At 50.5% G+C, this 20,537-nt stretch overlaps 1 protein-coding gene across 10 annotated transcripts in view; it reads left to right on the top strand.

The window, feature by feature from the left end:
• The window catches only part of ATP8A (ATPase phospholipid transporting 8A1), an 817,844-nt gene that overhangs the window by 419,590 nt on the left and 377,717 nt on the right, over positions 1 to 20,537 (top strand). For 2 of the 10 annotated variants that reach the window (XM_070092197.1, XM_070092194.1), the window contains exon 1: positions 12,035 to 13,593. The exons of 7 other annotated variants lie outside the window; for them this stretch is intronic. In XM_070092197.1, coding sequence (XP_069948298.1) covers positions 12,192 to 13,593 — 1,402 coding nt within the window. In that variant the 5' untranslated portion in view covers positions 12,035 to 12,191. Of the gene's footprint in view, positions 1 to 12,034; positions 13,594 to 20,537 lie in introns of those variants that run through there. One more of the 10 variants, XM_070092193.1, reaches the window with a different exon arrangement.

The following is a 20,537-nucleotide window of genomic DNA, read 5'->3' as shown; positions in this document are numbered from 1 at the left end:
CACATTACTGTGACAGTTGAATGACAGTGCCACATTACTGTGTTGTGGCAGTGACACATTACTGTGACATTTGAGTGACAGTGGCATATTACTGTGACAGTTGAGTGACTGACACATTACTGTGATAGTTAAGTGACTGACATATTACTGTGACAGTGACACATTACTGTAACAGTTGAGTAACAGGACAGTGACACATTACTGTGACAGTTGAGTGACAGGACAGCGAAACATTACTGTGACAGTTGAGTGACAGGACAGTGACACATTATTGTGACAGTTGAGTGACAGTAACACATTACTGTAACAGTTGAGTGGCAGTGACACATTACTGTAGCAGTTAAGTGACAGTGACACATTACTGTAACAGTTAAGTGACAGTGACACATTACTGTAACAGTTAAGTGACAGTGACACATTACTGTGACAGTTGAGTGAGAGTAACACATTAACAGTTAAGTGACAGGACAGTGACACATTGCTGTGACAGTTTGGTGACAGTGACACATTACCGTGACATTTGAATGACAGTGACACATTACTGTGACAGTTGAGTGACAGTGACACATTACTGTGACAGTTGAGTGACAGTAACACAGTGTGACAGTTGAGTGACAGTGACATGTTGCTGTGACAGTAATACATCACAGTAACAGTGACACATCACAGTAACAGTGACACATCACAGTAACAGTGACATATGGTGAGTGTTATCAGTACTGGGAGAGAGGCACCACCAACGTGCTGGTACAAGTTTCATCGTCCCAGGAATCAGAGCTGTCCTTGTCTTACATGTACCTAACATCTTTACTCTTTACCCTCCTCTCCCTCTCTCCCCCTCCCCTTCATGTCTCCTCTCCCTCTCTCCCCCTCCCCTTCATGTCTCCTCTCCCTCTCTTCCCCTTCCCTTCTTGTCTCCTCTCCCTCTCTCCCCTTCCCCTTCTTGTCTCCTCTCCCTCTCTCCCCCTTCCCTTCTTGTCTCCTCTCTCTCCCCCTCCCCTTCATGTCTCCTCTCCCTCTCTACCCCTCCCCTTCGTGTCTCCTCTCCCTCTCCCCCCCTTCCCTTCTTGTCTCCTCTCCCTCTCTCCCCCTCCCCTTTCTTGTATCCCCTCTCTCTCTCTCCCCCTTCCCTTCTTGTCTCCTCTCCCTCTCTCTCCCTCCCCTTCTTGTCTCCTCTCCCTCTCCCCCCCCTTCCCTTCTTGTCTCCTCTGCCTCTCTCCCCCTCCCCTTTCTTGTATCCTCTCTCTCTCTCCCCCTTCCCTTCTTGTCTCCTCTCCCTCTCCCCCCCTCTCCCCCTCCCCTTCTTGTCTCCTCTCCCTCTCTTCCCCTCCCCTTCTTGTCATCTCTCCCCCTCCCCTTCTTGTCTCCTCTCCCTCTCTTCCCCTCCCCTTCTTGTCTCCTCTCCCTCTCTCCCCCTCCCCTTCTTGTCTCCTCTCCCTCTCCCCCTCCCCTTCTTGTCTCCTCTCCCTCTCTCCCCCTCCCCTTTTTGTCTCCTCTCCCTCTCTCCCCCCTTCCCTTCTTGTCTCCTCTCCCTCTCTCCCCTTCCCCTTCTTGTCTCCTCTCCCTCTCTCCCCCTTCCCTTCTTGTCTCCTCTCCCTCTCTCCCCCTCCCCTTCTTGTCTCCTCTCCCTCTCTCCCCCTTCCCTTCTTGTCTCCTCTCCCTCTCTCCCCCTCCCCTTCTTGTATCCTCTCCCTCTCTCCCCCTTCCCTTCTTGTCTCCTCTCCCTCTCTCCCCCTCCCCTTCTTGTATCCTCTCCCTCTCTCCCCCTCCCCTTCTTGTATCCTCTCCCTCTCTCCCCCTTCCCTTCTTGTCTCCTCTCCCTCTCCCCTTCTTGTCTCCTCTCCCTCTCTTCCCCTCCCCTTCTTGTCTCCTCTCCCCCTCCCCTTCTTGTCTCCTCTCCCTCTCTTCCCCTCCCCTTCTTGTCTCCTCTCCCTCTCTCCCCCTCCCCTTCTTGTCTCCTCTCCCTCTCTCCCCCTTCTTTCTTGTCTCCTCTCCCTCTCTCCCCCTTCCCTTCTTGTCTCCTCTCCCTCTCTCCCCCTTCCCTTATTGTCTCCTCTCCCTCTCTCCCCCTTCCCTTATTGTCTCCTCTCCCTCTCTCCCCCTCCCCTTCTTGTCTCCTCTCCCTCTCTCCCCCTCCCCTTCTTGTCTCCTTTCCCTCTCTCCCCCTCCCCTTCTTGTCTCCTCTCCCTCTCTCCCCTTTCCCTTCTTGTCTCCTCTCCATCTCTCCCCCTCCCCTTCTTGTCTCCTCTCCCTCTCTCCCCCTCCCCTTCTTGCCTCCTCTCCCTCTCTCCCCCTCCCCTTCATGCATCCTCTCCCTCTCTCCCCCTCCCCTTCTTGCCTCCTCTCACTCTCCCCTTCTTGCCTCCTCTCCCTCTCCCCCTCCCCTTCATGCATCCTCTCCCTCTCTCCCCCTCCCCTTCATGCATCCTCTCCCTCTCTCCCCCTCCCCGGCTTGCATCCTCTCTCTCCCCCTCCCCTTCTTGCCTCCTCTCTCTCTCCCCCTCCTCTCTCTCTCTCCCCCTCCCCTTCTTGCCTCCTCTCTCTCCCTCTCCTCTCCCTCTCTCCCCCTCCCCTTCATGCCTCCTCTCCTTCTCTCCCCCTCCCCTTCATGCATCCGCTCCCTCTCTCTCCCTCCCCTTCATGCATCCTCTCCCTCTTTCCCCCTCCCCTTCATGCATCCTCTCCCTCTCTCCCCCTCCCCTTCTTGCATCCTCTCCGTCTCTCTCCCTCCCCTTCTTGCATCCTCTCCCTCTCTCCCCCTCCCCTTCTTGCATCCTCTCCCTCTCTCCCCCTCCCCTTCATGCATCCTCTCCCTCTCTCCCCATCCCCTTCATGTCCTCTCCCTCTCTCCCCCCTCCCCTTCATGCATCCTCTCCCTTTCCCCCTCCCCTTCTTGCCCTCTCTCCCTCTCTCCCCCTCCCCTTCTTGCCTCCTCTCCCTCTCCCCCTCCCCTTCATGCATCCTCTCCCTCTCTCCCCCTCCCCTTCATGCATCCTATCCCTCTCTCCCCCTCCCCTTCATGCATTCTCTCCCTCTCTCCCCCCTCCCCTTCATGCATCCTGTCCCTCTCTCCCCCTCCCCTTCATGCATCCTCTCCCTCTTTCCCCCTCCCCTTCATGCATCCTCTCCCTCTCTCCCCCTCCCCTTCTTGCGTCCTCTCCTTCTCTCCCCCCTCCCCTTCTTGCATCCTATCCCTCTCTCCCCCTCCCCTTCATGCATTCTCTCCCTCTCTCCCCCTCCCCTTCTTGCATCCTCTCCTTCTCTCCCCCTCCCCTTCTTGCATCCTCTCCCTCTCCCCCCCTCCCCTTCTTGCCTTCTCTCCCTCTCTCCCCCTCCCCTTCTTGCCTCCTCTCCCTCTCTCCCCCTCCCCGTCATGCATCCCCTCCCTCTCTCCCCCTCCCCTTCATGCATCCTCTCCCTCTCTCCCCCTCCCCTTCATGCATCCTCTCCCTCTCTCCCCCTCCCCTTCATGCATCCTCTCCCTCTCTCCCCCCTCCCCTTCATGCATTCTCTCCCTCTCCGCTTCTTGCATCCTCTCCCTCTCTCCCCCTCCCCTTCTTGCCTCCTGTCCCTCTCGCCCCCTCCCCTTCATGCATCCTCTCCTTCTCTCCCCCTCCCCTTCTTGCATCCTCTCCTTCTCTCCCCCTCCCCTTCATGCATCCTCTCCCTCTCCCCCCTCCCCTTCTTGCATTCTCTCCCTCTCTCCCCCTCCCCTTCTTGCCTCCTCTCCCTCTCTCCCCCTCCCCTTCATGCATCCCCTCCCTCTCTCCCCCTCCCCTTCATGCATCCTCTCCCTCTCTCCCCCTCCCCTTCATGCATCCTCTCCCTCTCTCCCCCTCCCCTTCATGCATCCTCTCCCTCTCTCCCCCTCCCCTTCATGCATTCTCTCCCTCTCCCCTTCATGCATCCTCTCCCTCTCTCCCCCTCCCCTTCTTGCCTCCTCTCCCTCTCCCCTTCGGGCCTCCTCTCCCTCTCCCCTTCATGCATCCTCTCCCTCTCTCCCCCTCCCCTTCATGCATCCTCTCCCTCTCTCCCCCTCCCCTTCTTGCATCCTCTCTCTCCCCCTCCCCTTCTTGCCTCCTCTCTCTCTCCCCCTCCTCTCTCTCTCTCTCCCTCCCCTTCTTGCCTCCTCTCTCTCCCTCTCCTCTCCCTCTCTCCCCCTCCCCTTCATGCCTCCTCTCCTTCTCTCCCCCTCCCCTTCATGCATCCGCTCCCTCTCTCTCCCTCCCCTTCATGCATCCTCTCCCTCTTTCCCCCTCCCCTTCATGCATCCTCTCCCTCTCTCCCCCTCCCCTTCTTGCATCCTCTCCTTCTCTCTCCCTCCCCTTCTTGCATCCTCTCCCTCTCTCCCCCTCCCCTTCTTGCATCCTCTCCCTCTCTCCCCCTCCCCTTCATGCATCCTCTCCCTCTCTCCCCATCCCCTTCATGTCCTCTCCCTCTCTCCCCCTCCCCTTCATGCATCCTCTCCCTGTCCCCCTCCCCTTCTTGCCCTCTCTCCCTCTCTCCCCCTCCCCTTCTTGCCTCCTCTCCCTCTCCCCCTCCCCTTCATGCATCCTCTCCCTCTCTCCCCCTCCCCTTCATGCATCCTCTCCCTCTCTCCCCCTCCCCTTCATGCATTCTCTCCCTCTCTCCCCCTCCCCTTCATGCATCCTGTCCCTCTCTCCCCCTCCCCTTCATGCATCCTCTCCCTCTTTCCCCCTCCCCTTCATGCATCCTCTCCCTCTCTCCCCCTCCCCTTCTTGCATCCTCTCCTTCTCTCCCCCTCCCCTTCTTGCATCCTGTCCCTCTCTCCCCCTCCCCGTCATGCATTCTCTCCCTCTCTCCCCCTCCCCTTCTTGCATCCTCTCCCTCTCTCCCCCTCCCCTTCATGCATTCTCTCCCTCTCCCCCTCCCCTTCTTGCCTTCTCTCCCTCTCTCCCCCTCCCCTTCTTGCCTCCTCTCCCTCTCTCCCCCTCCCCTTCATGCATCCCCTCCCTCTCTCCCCCTCCCCTTCATGCATCCTCTCCCTCTCTCCCCCTCTCCTTCTTGCATCCTCTACCTCTCTCCCCCTCCCCTTCTTGAATCCTCTCCCTCTCTCCCCTCCTCTCCCTCTTGCCTCCTCTCCCTGTCTCCCCCTCTCCCTGTCTCCCCTCCTCTCCCTGTCTCCCATCTCCCTGTCTCCCCCTCCTCTCCCTGTCTCCCCCTCCTCTCCGTCTCTCCCCCTCTCCCCCTCCTCTCCCTCTCCCCCTCCTCTCCCTCTCTCCCTTCTCTCCCTGTCTCCCCCTCCTCTCCGTCTCTCCCCCTCCTCTCCCTCTCCCCCTCCTCTCCCTCTCCTCTCCCTCTCCCCTTCCTCTCCCTCTCCTCTCCGTCTTCCCCCTCTTCCTCTCCTCCTCTCATCTCCCTCTCTTCCCCTCTTCTCCCTCTCTCCCCCTCTCCTGTCCCACTCTCCCCCTCCTCTCCCTGTTCCCTTCCTTCCTTCCCTTCTTCCCGAGACATTGTATGATCGTTCAGGTTTAAATCTTCCTTATGAAGATAATACTAATATTTTTTTATCATTTATCTTAAGTTTCTCTTATCAGTTTCTTTGCATGTATTTCCCAGTAGACAGTTACAGGGATCACCGCCCCCTGCCCGTGGTCTGGTCCCAGACCAGGCTACCCGTTGACGGCATGATAAATCACCCTGTTGATGCTGGATGCGCAGTCTAATGTAGGCATCATAACTCGGCTGATGAAGACACCTTAAAGAATTGATTAAGTTCCCACTTAAAGATAATTTGAGTCTTTGTGCCTTAATTAGCACTTATTGAGTTGTCTCTTAGTACACACTTGCGTCTTGCTTAGAATTACTTTGTATTTTGTACCGTCTACCAAGCCTTTTATTTTCGTAGTGAGTGATTTCGGTGTGCAGATTTGGGACTAATATATCTGGGATTTTCATGTGAGAATTTTAATATATTGTCCTTGCCTGTGTTGCAAGAAGTACAGTTCAAGGAACTTCAAGAATTCTCAGTAATTTAGGCGCGTGAATGAATATATTTGTGAAGTGAAGACTGAATGTGCATTATGCAGACGTGCAGTTTATTCCCTCTTCCTTAAAAGGGATTGTTAATGAAGAGACAACAAGTGACTTAATGAGTATCATCGTTGGTTTGGATCTTTGTTTTGAAGGTTCTAGTTATTTATCCAGTCATTTTTCTTGTGGTTATGATAATACTGTTGTGATCCTTGAATGCCAGATCTGACATTATCCTTCCTAAACCCCTCTCAGTAATCTTCCCTTCTTAAAGGTTATTACTTTGTTTTATTCTCCGTTCTGGTTATTATTTCCTCAAATTTTCCATAGGGGAGTAAGAGGAATTTGTTCTCATTGAATATCATATTGTTTTTTGTGGTCTACTGAAGACTTGCTTTCTTTGACCATGTAGGTTTGTCGTGTCCTCTGTTAAAACCTCTCTCGTATACATTCTAGTATTGTCTGTAAAAAATGATCGATCGTTATAGTGTGTCTGTCGGATATGAGAATGAGAGAATTTGGGCTTAAAACAAGCAGTGTGAGAGTTCGGATCACACTGCTTCATCACTTTGTTGATGTGCTGGAACACCTACCGTCACATCTTATGATGTGAACTTAAATATTTACGGTGTGGTCGGGTGAAGTAGCGGTAGACTTGGATCATGCAAATGAAAACTTGACTGTGATGAAGATGGTTTTTAAAACGGAAAAGTTGAGACTGAGACACCTGTGCAACATTTTGGGATCTTTATTGAGGAAATGTGTCACCAGCCAGTGGCTTCTTCAGTTCAATAAGGAAAATAACAGTGCAAGATTAGGAGTTACTGTAATCAGTATTGATGGACTGAACACATCGACTCCAGGCTGAGGGACTGATTACCTTAAACTCATCCTCATATTCCACTTATTCTCTGATTTGGGCTGAAGAAGCCACTAGCTGGCGAAACATTTCCTCAGTGAAGATCCCTAAATGTTGCACAAGTGTTTCGCTCTTCAAAAAGCTTCACTGAATGAGTCTTCAAATATGTCAAGAGTGCCGTCTCTCACAAGAAATAATAAGTCTCTAACAAACAAATAGCACCATCTCAATTTTCATATTGAACAGCATATACGTATATCAGCTGATACATTTTTAATATAATAAACTTGGAAACATCTGCATTGTGTTGCTACCTTATTTAATGTGATACATAGTAAGAGCAAACTCTAGCTATTTTCCCAATTATATTTTACCATACGAGATGGTTGACAGTCATACGTAGTGTTAAAATGTGTCAGTTTGAGCTGAGAGACTTCAGTAGGACCATTAGACTGGGGGGAAGAGGACGGGGGTGATGGAGGAGCCGGGGTTGTCAAGGTGTTGGCATTTGCCTCACATTTGTTAACCTTTCTCTGCCCCCTCGCCTCTGGCACTCTGCTCATAATGCACCGTGGCACTGTCCCCAGCAGGGCCAGGGGTGCCTCCACCACCACAAAGCTAATGTGGGGCCCAGGGAGGCGCGCGCGGACGGATGAGGGAGGGAAGCTAGGGAGAAATGGAGTGAAGATGATTAAGTCCTCGAGTAGACTCGTGTAGACAGGAATAACGAGACTCGAAGACAGGCATGTAGACATGCATATACAGTCTTGCAAAGAGACGGCTACTGCGAGACAGACACCTTGCAAGAGCAACACTCGTAAAGATGGAAGCTAAACTAGAGAAATCAAACATAAAGAAGATCGAGAAAGTTGAGAGCTTCACAAGAAGATTACTGAGGTCTGAGCAACAAACATTAAGAAAAGGTAAAGGAACTGAATCAAATAAATTTAGATTGCATACCCAGGGGAGACATGATTACGACGTGCAAGATACACAGGATATACATGAACAGAATAATATCCTAAGAACTGGGACAGTGGGACACCAAGAAGCTACAACAACAACAACAACAAAACTGGAGATAAATTAAGAAATAACTTTTTAATCTCTTGATCAATAAGTGGAATGAGGCGCTGGTAGAGACAAGCTCCGTACACAACCATAGGGTCCAGATGATAGGAAGTGACAACACAGATTGAAGGCTACTCTATGGGGCCAGGAGCTGAGACTAAATCACAAATCGGTGTGTACACAGGTGCTGAGAGACAAGCAAGAAGTTACAACAGCTAACAGAGATAAAATAAGAATTACAGAACAGAGTAGACTGCATCTTTCTTGACTGTGGGAAAGTATTTAATACCTTATCCCGCCAGATATTACTCCACCAACCAGATAAACAACGGAAGTAGGACATATACCAGTAAACACTAGAGTGAGTAGCGAGTGACAGAGGAAGAATTAACATGAACCAGTGTTATGAGGGGGACCACTACAAGCTTGTACTCACTGATCAAATGATCTGCTCACATCTGATCCCATGGTGAGGCCAGACGTAAGCACAAATCCCTCTACATCTACTATCACTATTGTAACAATATACAAGTTCCTATCTGTTAGTCGACTCTTGTGGCTCGCATCCTTGCAACGGAAACAACCCATTCTGTTTGGCTTTCTTTTCTTTTTTAGCTATCTTCGATTATAACCCTTTCAGGTCAATTAAACAAATCTTAAAAAAAAAAAGTTGAGATGATAGTAACAGACTCGAGGATGACTGGAAGAAGCTAAAAGTGTGCTCAGAGAAAAATGGCTGTTCGAGCTCACGCTGTATGACCCTTGTGGGTTTAGCGCCTAGTTATGATTATAATAAAGTTCGAGCTCATTCCAAACAGACGCAGTAAGTTCCTTAAATGATGAAGGAAGGTCAGGGACGAAGTATAACCGACGGCATGAGACATACTGCATGTATCAACCACACTAACAACCTGGCACACAATAATATCTTCACATTATCAAATGTACATATAAAGTACTAGTGACTTGGGAGTCACCTACGTGTTCAACTAGTTTCCGTTGCTCCGCTATGGAAGAATCGAGGCATTAAAGACTGAAACTGAATACAAGACGCATTCGAATAATTCAGTCGAGTTGAAGTTTAATGAAAGAGATTTGGGAGTTACAATGTCAGAGGATTGGTAATCTCACCGTCATGAATTACAAAAAGTGATGCAATCACTACTACGAAGAAAATGATAGGTTAGATAAGTCGAACATTCAAAACAAGAGATGACAAGCCAGTGATGACTCGCTTCAAGGCTTGAATATTGCTACTTCATAAGATCCTTCAAGTCGGGACAGATTGAGGACCTTCAGTGCCTGTATATATTCCGTCAAGCATCTGCCCAAATGGGAACGCTTGAAGTCCCTCTTCAACTGTATACCTTGCAGTGTAGGCGGAAAAGGTACATTATGATTCACATACAAAAACACACACACTTGCACGTGTGCGCAGAGACAGAGGTGGGAGGGGATAGACGGATAGAAGAGGAAGAGGTAAGACGAGGAGAGTGGGTGGGTGGAGAGTGAGAAATGTAGGGAGGGTGAATATTGTATGCTTAAATGTTAAGAGGACCCTAGTAGCTTGTCCCCCTACCCTACCCTACCACGCCCGGGGTGGTGGGCGTCCACACCCACCCCTCACCGCCCCCTGGTGCCCACAGCTGCTGTTGTGTTACATTACCTGCTGAGGTCTCCTTATAGACGCTCACTTCCGCCTTCACCCTCCTGCTGCACGTGTTGTGTGTACACTGCCACACTGCCCTCCACCACAAGTGTGTACACTGCCACACTGCCCTCCACCACCTGTGTGTACACTGCCACACTGCCCTGCCTCCACCTGTGTGTACACTGCCACACTGCCCTGCCACCACCACCTGTGTGTACACTGCCACACTGCCCTGCCTCCACCACCTGTGTGTACACTGCCACACTGCCCTGCCACCACCACCTGTGTGTACACTGCCACACTGCCCTGCCACCTCCACCTGTGTGTACACTGTCTGCCACACTGCCCTGCAACCACCACCTGTGTGTACACTGCCACACTGCCCTGCCACCACCACCTGTGTATACACTGTCTGCCACACTGCCCTACCTCCACCACCTGTGTGTACACTGCCACACTGCCCTGCATCCACCACCTGTGTGTACACTGCCACACTGCCCTGCCACCACCACCTGTGTGTACACTGCCACACTGCCCTGCCTCCACCACCTTTGTGTACATTGCCACATTGCCCTGCATCCACCACCTGTCTGTACACTGCCACATTGCCCTGCATCCACCACCTGTGTGTACACTGCCACATTGCCCTGCATCCACCACCTGTGTGTACACTGCCACACTGCCCTCCACCACCACCTTTGTGTACACTGCCACATTGCCCTGCATCCACCACCTGTGTGTACACTGCCACATTGCCCTGCATCTACCACCTGTGTGTACACTGCCACACTGCCCTGCATCCACCACCTGTATGTACATTACCACACTGCCCTGCATCCACCACCTGTGTGTACACTGCCACACTGTCCTGCCACCACCAACTGTGTATACATTGCCACACTGCCCTGCCGCCACCACCACCACCACCTGTGTGTACACTGCCACACTGCCCTGCCTCCACCACCAGTGTGTGCACTGCCACACTGTCCTGCCACCACCATCTGTGTGTACACTGCCACATTGCCCTGCATCCACCACCTGTGTGTACACTGCCACACTGCCCTGCCTCCACCACCTTTGTGTACACTGCCACATTGCCCTGCATCCACCACCTGTGTGTACACTGCCACATTGCCCTGCATCCACCACCTGTGTGTACACTGCCACACTGCCCTGCATCCACCACCTGTGTGTACATTACCATACTGCCCTGCATCCACCACCTGTGTGTACACTGCCACACTGTCCTGCCACCACCAACTGTGTGTACACTGCCACACTGTCCTGCCACCACCAACTGTGTATACATTGCCACACTGCCCTGCCGCCACCACGACCACCACCTGTGTGTACACTGCCACACTGCCCTGCCTCCACCACCTGTGTGTACACTGCCACACTGTCCTGCCACCACCATCTGTGTGTACACTGCCACACTGCCCTGCCTCCACAACCTATGTGTACACTGCCCTGCCTCCACCACCTGTGTGTACATTGCCACACTGCCCTGCCACCACCACCTGTGTGTACACTGCCACACTGCCCTGCCACCACCACCTGTGTGTACACTGTCACACTGCCCTGCCTCCACCACCTGTGTGTACATTGCCACACTGCCTTGCCTCCACCACCTGTGTGTACATTGCCACACTGCCTTGCCTCCACCACCTGTGTGTACATTGCCACACTGCCCTGCCACCACCACCTGTGTGTACACTGCCACACTGCCCTGCCACCACCACCTGTGTGTACACTGCCACACTGCCCTGCCACCACCTGTGTGTACACTGCCACACTGCCTTGCCTCCACCATCTGTGTGTACACTGCTACACTGCCCTGCCTCCACCTGTGTGTACACTGCTACACTGCCCTGCCTCCACCACCTGTGTGCACACTGCCACACCGTCGTACCTCCTCCACCACCTGTTTGTACACTGCCACACTGTCGTACCTCCACCTGTGTACACTGCCACACTGTCGTACCACCTCCACCTGTGTGTACACTGCCACGCTGTCGTACCACCTCCACCACCTGTGTGTACACTGCCACACTGTCGTACCACCTCCACCACCTGTGTGTACACTCAGACTCCACATAACATCAATTTTTCTCTTCACTTCTTGCTAGTCTACTTAGCATTATATATACATATACATATATATATATATATATATATATATATATATATATATATATATATATATATATATATATATATATATATATATATATATATAACGTGAGTGTGGGAGTTTGTGAACGTGCAGTGTCTCATATTGAACATTGAGTCGTGGACGTAATACTTAAACTTGAGTTGTGAAGTTGTGTGTTAGACCTGGAGTATCATCATCATCATTTGTTGGCTGAGGTGTGATCATGAGCGCGTGCGCGCGCGTTTGTAATACTTTGTGCCCCTGTGGTAACAAATGTAATATGTGCAGTTTATTGTGAATTTCATTGTTGGTTTCCACAGCACGACTGCAGTATTTACCTCGGTGGCAATGTCATGTTGCCGTGTGGCGGTGATTGCTCAAGACAGTGATAATGATTGTTGTGTGATGACACTGAGTGACTGAGTGATGTTAATAAGGGAGGAGGGAATATAGGTGCAGCCATGCAAGGGACGGCCAACTCTCAGTGTGTAGGTGAAAATGAGAGCATGATGTTCTACCTGCAAGATAGCATCCCTCCTGCCCGCCCTCAACACCTGTCTCCCAGCCATCACTGGCACCTGCCTCCCGCCTCTCTACCAGCCCACACCTTCCATCCAGTGCCACAACAAGCACAAGTATCTCCAGTACCAAACACTCCTGCCCACGATCACCGACACTACTTTACAAGCTCTCTCCATGGTGAAGACGATACTTACCAGTTTGACCCACTAGTGGAGCAATCATACCTTCATTCTGGAGCCAGGGATATCAGCAATGCCATTATCCTGGGTGTTGATGATGTGGTGTTCGTGGATAACAGCACTAGCATGCACCCAACCTATGAAAATGTTTACGTACAAGCTGGGGGTTACTTGCTGGCCCAGAGTGAGGCAGTACATTCTCAGCCACACCAGCAGACACATGCACAACTCTCTCTCCCTGGCGCTGACCCTGATCATGTTCCTCACCACCAAGCTCAGGACACGCGAGATGCATCAGTGTGGTTTAACCCAGACTATGGAACGTCTCTTGCTTTGCAGCAGACTGTCATGGCAACACCAAGTTGCGGAGAGCAAAATTGTCACAGTGTAGAAACTGTGGTTGACGATTCACTGGCTGGATTGGACAATCCATCCTTGCAACACACTGAGCACGCCACGAGTCATATTGACCGTCTTGCCCCAGCACTGGGAGACACTATAGACGCTCACACTGACAATACACATGCACGCTTCGACGCTACAAGGTGCGAGCTGAACCAACAACTACAACCATTTAGTAAAGGTTGTGTTTCACCCTCGAACACATCCCTCGCCAGAATGTTAATGACAACATTTATTCCGGGTCAGCGACGCGCCTCAACTGACAGTGAACCAGATGTATCAGAACCGCTGTTAAGGAAGTCCTTGAGAGGACGAGCGATGGCTGGTAGTGCAGTGTGTGTAGGGGAGTGTGATAAATCTAGGTCAAGTGAAGTAGAGGATCATGCTGGCCTGGGGAGTGAAGACGGAGAAGCATCAGTAGACGATGAGGAGGCACCTTTAGCTCGTCAAGAGACAATTATGGAGAGTATAAGGGAGTACGACGATATCAGCATCACTACACTGGTGACGATGGACACCTCAACCCCCATACATACTCGCTCACAACACTCTCTTACATCTGTCAAGTCTCAGCCATCACTCGCCTCGCAAAAGTCACACCGCTCTTTCAGATCAGAGAAGTCTGGGTGCTCACTGAAGTCACAGCAGTCACACAAGTGCCGGAGGTCATGGGTGAGTGTAACCTTGCGAGGTTCAACACACACCTCCCCCGACACTTCTCTTGAACCCTTCAAGCTGAACTATCACTCCAGCAACTCAGGTATTGCTCTGTGTATATACTACTAAACTGTTTCTTACACCACACTCTTGTACACTGTTGTCACTCACTCATTAACCTCACTCTACATGATATAGTAACATTTGTATGTTGACAAATGCTGATAGCAATATTGTATTGTTGACTAATAATTTGGGTTACAGCAGGTACCAGTGTTAGTTGCAACACAGCTACCACCCTGTGTTGACTACGAGTGCCGACACCCACTTGCTGCACACACCTCACAGACACTTATTACCATACAACACAAGTACTTCTACTGTGTGTCCACACACCCACCTATCTGCATACTCGCACGCACTCTGTCATACGCTCACGCACTCACACTCACCCGCACGCACACCCACACGCACCCATGCGCACCCACAAGCACTCATGCGCACCCACAAGCACCCACACGCACGCACGCTCCCACCCACACGCACGCATGCACACACGCACTCATACTCACGCATGCACGCGCGCGCGCGCACACACACACATACACACACAAACACACACACAAACACACACATAAACACACATAAACACACACACACACACACACACACACACACACACACACACACACACACACACACACACACACAAACACACACACACACACACAAACACACACATACACACGCATAAACACACATAAACTCCCCATGGGTATTGAGAGAGGGAGCAGAGGCGCTATGTGTACCCCTAACAACAATATTCAATACATCTATCGAAACAGGGAGATTGCCTGAGGCATGAAAGACAGCAAATGTAGTCCCAATCTTTAAAAAAGGAGACAGACATGAAGCATTAAACTACAGACCAGTGTCACTGACATGTATAGTATGCAAAATCATGGAGAAGATTATCAGGAGAAGAGTGGTGGAACACCTAGAAAGGAATGATCTCATCAACAGCAGCCAACATGGTTTCAGGGACGGGAAATCCTGTGTCACAAACCTACTGGAGTTCTATGACATGGTGACAGCAGTAAGACAAGAGAGAGAGGGGTGGGTGGATTGCATTTTCTTGGACTGCAAGAAGGCGTTTGACACAGTTCCACACAAGAGATTGGTGCAAAAACTGGAGGACCAAGCAGGGATAACAGGGAAGGCACTACAATGGATCAGGGAATACTTGTCAGGAAGACAGCAGCGAGTCATGGTACGTGGCGAGGTGTCAGAGTGGGCACCTGTGACCAGCGGGGTCCCGCAGGGGTCAGTCCTAGGACCAGTGCTGTTTCTGGTATTTGTGAACGACATGACGGAAGGAATAGACTCTGAGGTGTCCCTGTTTGCAGATGACGTGAAGTTGATGAGAAGAATTCACTCGATCGAAGACCAGGCAGAACTACAAAGGGATCTGGACAGGCTGCAGACCTGGTCCAGCAATTGGCTCCTGGAGTTCAATCCCACCAAGTGCAAAGTCATGAAGATTGGGGAAGGGCAAAGAAGGCCGCAGACGGAGTACAGTCTAGGGGGTCAGAGACTACAAACCTCACTCAAGGAAAAAGATCTTGGGGTGAGTATAACACCAGGCACATCTCCTGAAGCGCACATCAACCAAATAACTGCTGCAGCATATGGGCGCCTAGCAAACCTCAGAACAGCATTCCGACATCTTAATAAGGAATCATTCAGGACCCTGTACACCGTGTATGTTAGGCCCATATTGGAGTATGCGGCACCAGTTTGGAACCCACACCTAGCCAAGCACGTGAAGAAACTAGAGAAAGTGCAAAGGTTTGCAACAAGACTAGTCCCAGAGCTAAGAGGTATGTCCTACGAGGAGAGGTTAAGGGAAATCAACCTGACGACACTGGAGGACAGGAGAGATAGGGGGGACATGATAACGACATACAAAATACTGAGAGGAATTGACAAGGTGGACAAAGACAGGATGTTCCAGAGATTGGACACAGTTGGAAGCTGAAGACACAGATGAATCACAGGGATGTTAGGAAGTATTTCTTCAGCCACAGAGTAGTCAGTAAGTGGAATAGTTTGGGAAGCGATGTAGTGGAGGCAGGATCCATACATAGCTTTAAGCAGAGGTATGATAAAGCTCACGGCTCAGGGAGAGTGACCTAGTAGCGATCAGTGAAGAGGCGGGGCCAGGAGCTCGGACTCGACCCCCGCAACCTCAACTAGGTGAGTACAACTAGGTGAGTACACACACACACACACAAACACACACACACACACACACACACACACACACACACACACACACACACACACACACACACACACACACACACCATAACACCGAGCACGTCACCGGAGGCACACATCAACCAAATAACTGCTGCAGCATACGGGCGCCTGGCAAACCTGAGAATAGCGTTCCGATAACTTAATAAGGAATCGTTCAAGACACTGTACACTGTGTATGTTAGGCCCATACTGGAATATGCAGCACCAGTCTGGAACCCACACCTGGTCAAGCACGTCAAGAAGTTAGAGAAAGTACAAAGGTTTGCAACAAGGCTAGTACCAGAGCTCAGGGGATTGTCGTACGAGGAAAGGTTGAGGGAAATCGGACTGACGACACTGGAGGACAGAAGGGTCAGGGGAGACATGATAACGACATACAAGATACTGCGGGGAATAGACAAGGTGGGCAGAGATAGGATGTTCCAGAGAGGGGACACAGAAACAAAGGGTCACAACTGGAAGCTGAAGACTCAGACGAGTCACAGGGACGTTAGGAAGTATTTCTTCAGTCATAGAGTCGTCAGGAAGTGGAATAGCCTAGCAAGTGAAGTAGTGGAGGCAGGAACCATACATAGTTTTAAGAAGAGGTATGACAAAGCTCAGGAAGCAGAGAGGGAGAGGACCTAGTAGCGATCAGTGAAGAGGCGGGGCCAGGAGCTGAGTCTCGAACCCTGCAACCACAATTAGGTGAGTACACACACACACACACACACACACACACACACACACACACACACACACACACACACACACACACACATAAACACACACACTTCCTTCAAGACATTCAGTGGGAGAGGGAACTGACAGGAAAACCAGTACAAGAAATGATGGACTATGTAGCAACAAAATGCAAGGAGGCAGAGGAGAGGTTTGTTCCCAAGGGAAACAGAAATAATGGGAAGAACAGAACGAGTCCTTGGTTCACCCAAAGGTGTAGGGAGGCAAAAACTAGGTGTACTAGAGAATGGAAAAGGTACAGAAGACAAAGAACTCAGGAAAATAAAGAAATCAGCCGAAGAGCCAGAAACGAATATGCACAGATAAGAAGGGAGGCTCAGAGACAATATGAAAATGACATAGCATCAAAAGTAAAGACTGACCCGAAGCTGTTGTACAGCCACATCAGGAGGAAAACAACAGTCAAGGACCAGGTAATCAGACTGAGGAAGGGTGATGGGGAATTCACAAGAAACGACCGAGAGGTTTGTCAGGAGCTCAACACAAGATTTAAAGAGGTATTTACAGTGGAAACCAGTAGGACTCCAAGAAATCAGAACAGGGGGGCACACCAGCAAGTGCTGGATGAGGTACATATAACCAAGGAGGAGGTGAAGAAGCTGCTATGCGAACTTGACACCTTAAAGTCAGTGGGACCAGACAACATCTCTACATGGGTCCTTAAAGAGGGAGCAGAGATATTGTGTGAGCCATTAACAAAGATCTTCAACACATCATTTGAAACTGGGCAACTCCCTGAGGTATGGAAAATGGCAAATGTAGTCCCAATTTTTAAAAAGGGAGACAGACATGAGGCACTAAACTACAGACCTGTATCACTAACGTGTATAGTATGCAAGGTCATGGAGAAGATCATCAGGAGGAGAGTGGTGGGGCACCTGGAAAGAAACAAGTGTATAATTGACAACCAGCACGGTTTCAGGGAAGGAAAATCCTGTGTCACAAACCTACTAGAGTTTTATGACAAGGTGACAGAAGTAAGACAAGAGAGAGAGGGGTGGATCGACTGCGTATTTTTGGACTGCAAGAAGGCCTTCGACACAGTTCCTCACAAGAGGTTACTGCAAAAGCTAGAGGACCAGGCACACATAACAGGAAAGGCACTGCAATGGATCAGAGAATATCTGACAGGGAGGCAACAACGAGTCATGGTACGCGACGAGGTGTCAGAGTGGGCGCCTGTGACAAGCGGGGTTCCACAGGGATCAGTCCTAGGACCTGTGCTGTTCTTGGTTTACGTGAACGACATAACGGAAGGGATAGACTCAGAAGTGTCCTTGTTTGCAGATGATGTGAAGTTAATGAGAAGAATCAAATCGGACGAGGATCAGGCAGGACTACAGAGAGACCTGGACAGGCTACAAGCCTGGTCCAGCAACTGGCTCCTTGAATTTAACCATGCCAAATGCAAAGTCATGAAGATTGGGGAAGGGCAAAGAAAACCGCACACACAATATAGTTTAGATGGCCAAAGACTGCAAACCTCACTCAAGGAAAAAGATCTGGGGGTGAGTATAACACCAAACATATCTCCTGAGGCGCACATCAATCAGATAACTGCTGCAGCATACGGGCGCCTGGCAAACCTACGGATAGCGTTCCGATACCTCAGTAAGGATTCGTTTAAGCCTCTGTATACCATCTACGTCAGGCCCATACTGGAGTATGCAGCACCAGTTTGGAATCCACACCTAGTCAAGCACGTCAAGAAATTAGAGAAAGTGCAAAGGTTTGCAACAAGACTAGTCCCAGAGCTACGGGGATTGTCCTATGAAGAAAGGTTGAGGGAAATCGGCCTGACGACACTGGAGGCCAGGAGGGTCAGGGGAGACATGATAACGACATATAGGATACTGCGCGGAATAGACGAGGTGGACAAAGACGGGATGTTCCAGAGATGGGACACAGACACAAGAGGTCACAATTGGAAGTTGAAGACTCAGATGAATCAAAGGGATGTTAGGAAGTATTTCTTCAGTCATAGAGTAGTCAGGCCATGGAATAGCCTAGAAGGTGATGTGGTAGAGGCAGGAACCATACATAGTTTTAAGGCGAGGTATGATAGAGCTCATGGGGCAGGGAGAGAGAGGACCTAGTAGCAATCAGCGAAGAGGCGGGGCCAGGAGCTGTGACTCGACCCCTGCAACCACAAATAGGTGAGTACAAATAGGTGAATACACACACATACACACATACACACACACACACACACACACACACACACACACACACACACACACACACACACACACACACACACACACATACACACACATACACACACATACACACACATACACACATGCACACACACACACACAGACAGACATGAAGCATTAAACTACAGACCAGTGTCACTGACATGTATAGTATGCAAAATCATGGAGAAGATTATCAGGAGAAGAGTGATGGAACACCTAGAAAGGAACGATCTCATCAACAGCAGCCAACATGGTTTCAGGGACGGGAAATCCTGTGTCACAAACCTACTGGAATTCTATGACATGGTGACAGCAGTAAGACTAGAGAGAGAGGGGTGGGTGGATTGCATTTTCTTGGACTGCAAGAAGGCGTTTGACACAGTTCCACACAAGAGATTGGTGCAAAAACTGGAGGACCAAGCAGGGATAACAGGGAAGGCACTACAATGGATCAGGGAATACTTGTCAGGAAGACAGCAGCGAGTCATGGTACGTGGCGAGGTGTCAGAGTGGGCACCTGTGACCAGCGGGGTCCCGCAGGGGTTCAGTCCTAGGACCAGTGCTGTTTCTGGTATTTGTGAACGACATGACGGAAGGAATAGACTCTGAGGTGTCCCTGTTTGCAGATGACGTGAAGTTGATGAGAAGAATTCACTCGATCGAAGACCAGGCAGAACTACAAAGGGATCTGGACAGGCTGCAGACCTGGTCCAGCAATTGGCTCCTGGAGTTCAATCCCACCAAGTGCAAAGTCATGAAGATTGGGGAAGGGCAAAGAAGGCCGCAGACGGAGTACAGTCTAGGGGGTCAGAGACTACAAACCTCACTCTAGGAAAAAGATCTTGGGGTGAGTATAACACCAGGCACATCTCCTGAAGCGCACATCAACCAAATAACTGCTGCAGCATATGGGCGCCTAGCAAACCTCAGAACAGCATTCCGACATCTTAATAAGGAATCATTCAGGACCCTGTACACCGTGTACGTTAGGCCCATATTGGAGTATGCGGCACCAGTTTGGAACCCACACCTAGCCAAGCACGTGAAGAAACTAGAGAAAGTGCAAAGGTTTGCAACAAGACTAGTCCCAGAGCTAAGAGGTATGTCCTACGAGGAGAGGTTAAGGGAAATCAACCTGACGACACTGGAGGACAGGAGAGATAGGGGGGACATGATAACGACATACAAAATACTGAGAGGAATTGACAAGGTGGACAAAGACAGGATGTTCCAGAGATTGGACACAGTAACAAGGGGACACAGTTGGAAGCTGAAGACACAGATGAATCACAGGGATGTTAGGAAGTATTTCTTCAGCCACAGAGTAGTCAGTAAGTGGAATAGTTTGGGAAGCGATGTAGTGGAGGCAGGATCCATACATAGCTTTAAGCAGAGGTATGATTAAGCTCACGGCTCAGGGAGAGTGACCTAGTAGCGATCAGTGAAGAGGCGGGGCCAGGAGCTAGGAATCGACCCCCGCAACCTCAACTAGGTGAGTACAACTAGGTGAGTACACACACACACACACACACACACACACACACACACACACACACACACACACACACACACACACACACACACACACACACACACACATACACACATACACACATACATACACATACACATATACACACACACACACACACACACACACACACACACACACACACACACACACACACACACACACACACACACACAGCAGTAAGACAAGAGAGAGAGGGGTGGGTGGATTGCACATTCTTGGACTGCAAGAAGGCGTTTGACACAGTTCCAC

Source organism: Cherax quadricarinatus, chromosome 38, assembly GCF_038502225.1.
Source record: "Cherax quadricarinatus isolate ZL_2023a chromosome 38, ASM3850222v1, whole genome shotgun sequence".
In the NCBI taxonomy this organism is placed as follows: domain Eukaryota; kingdom Metazoa; phylum Arthropoda; class Malacostraca; order Decapoda; family Parastacidae; genus Cherax; species Cherax quadricarinatus.
This window is presented reverse-complemented; position numbering and strand designations above follow the sequence as displayed.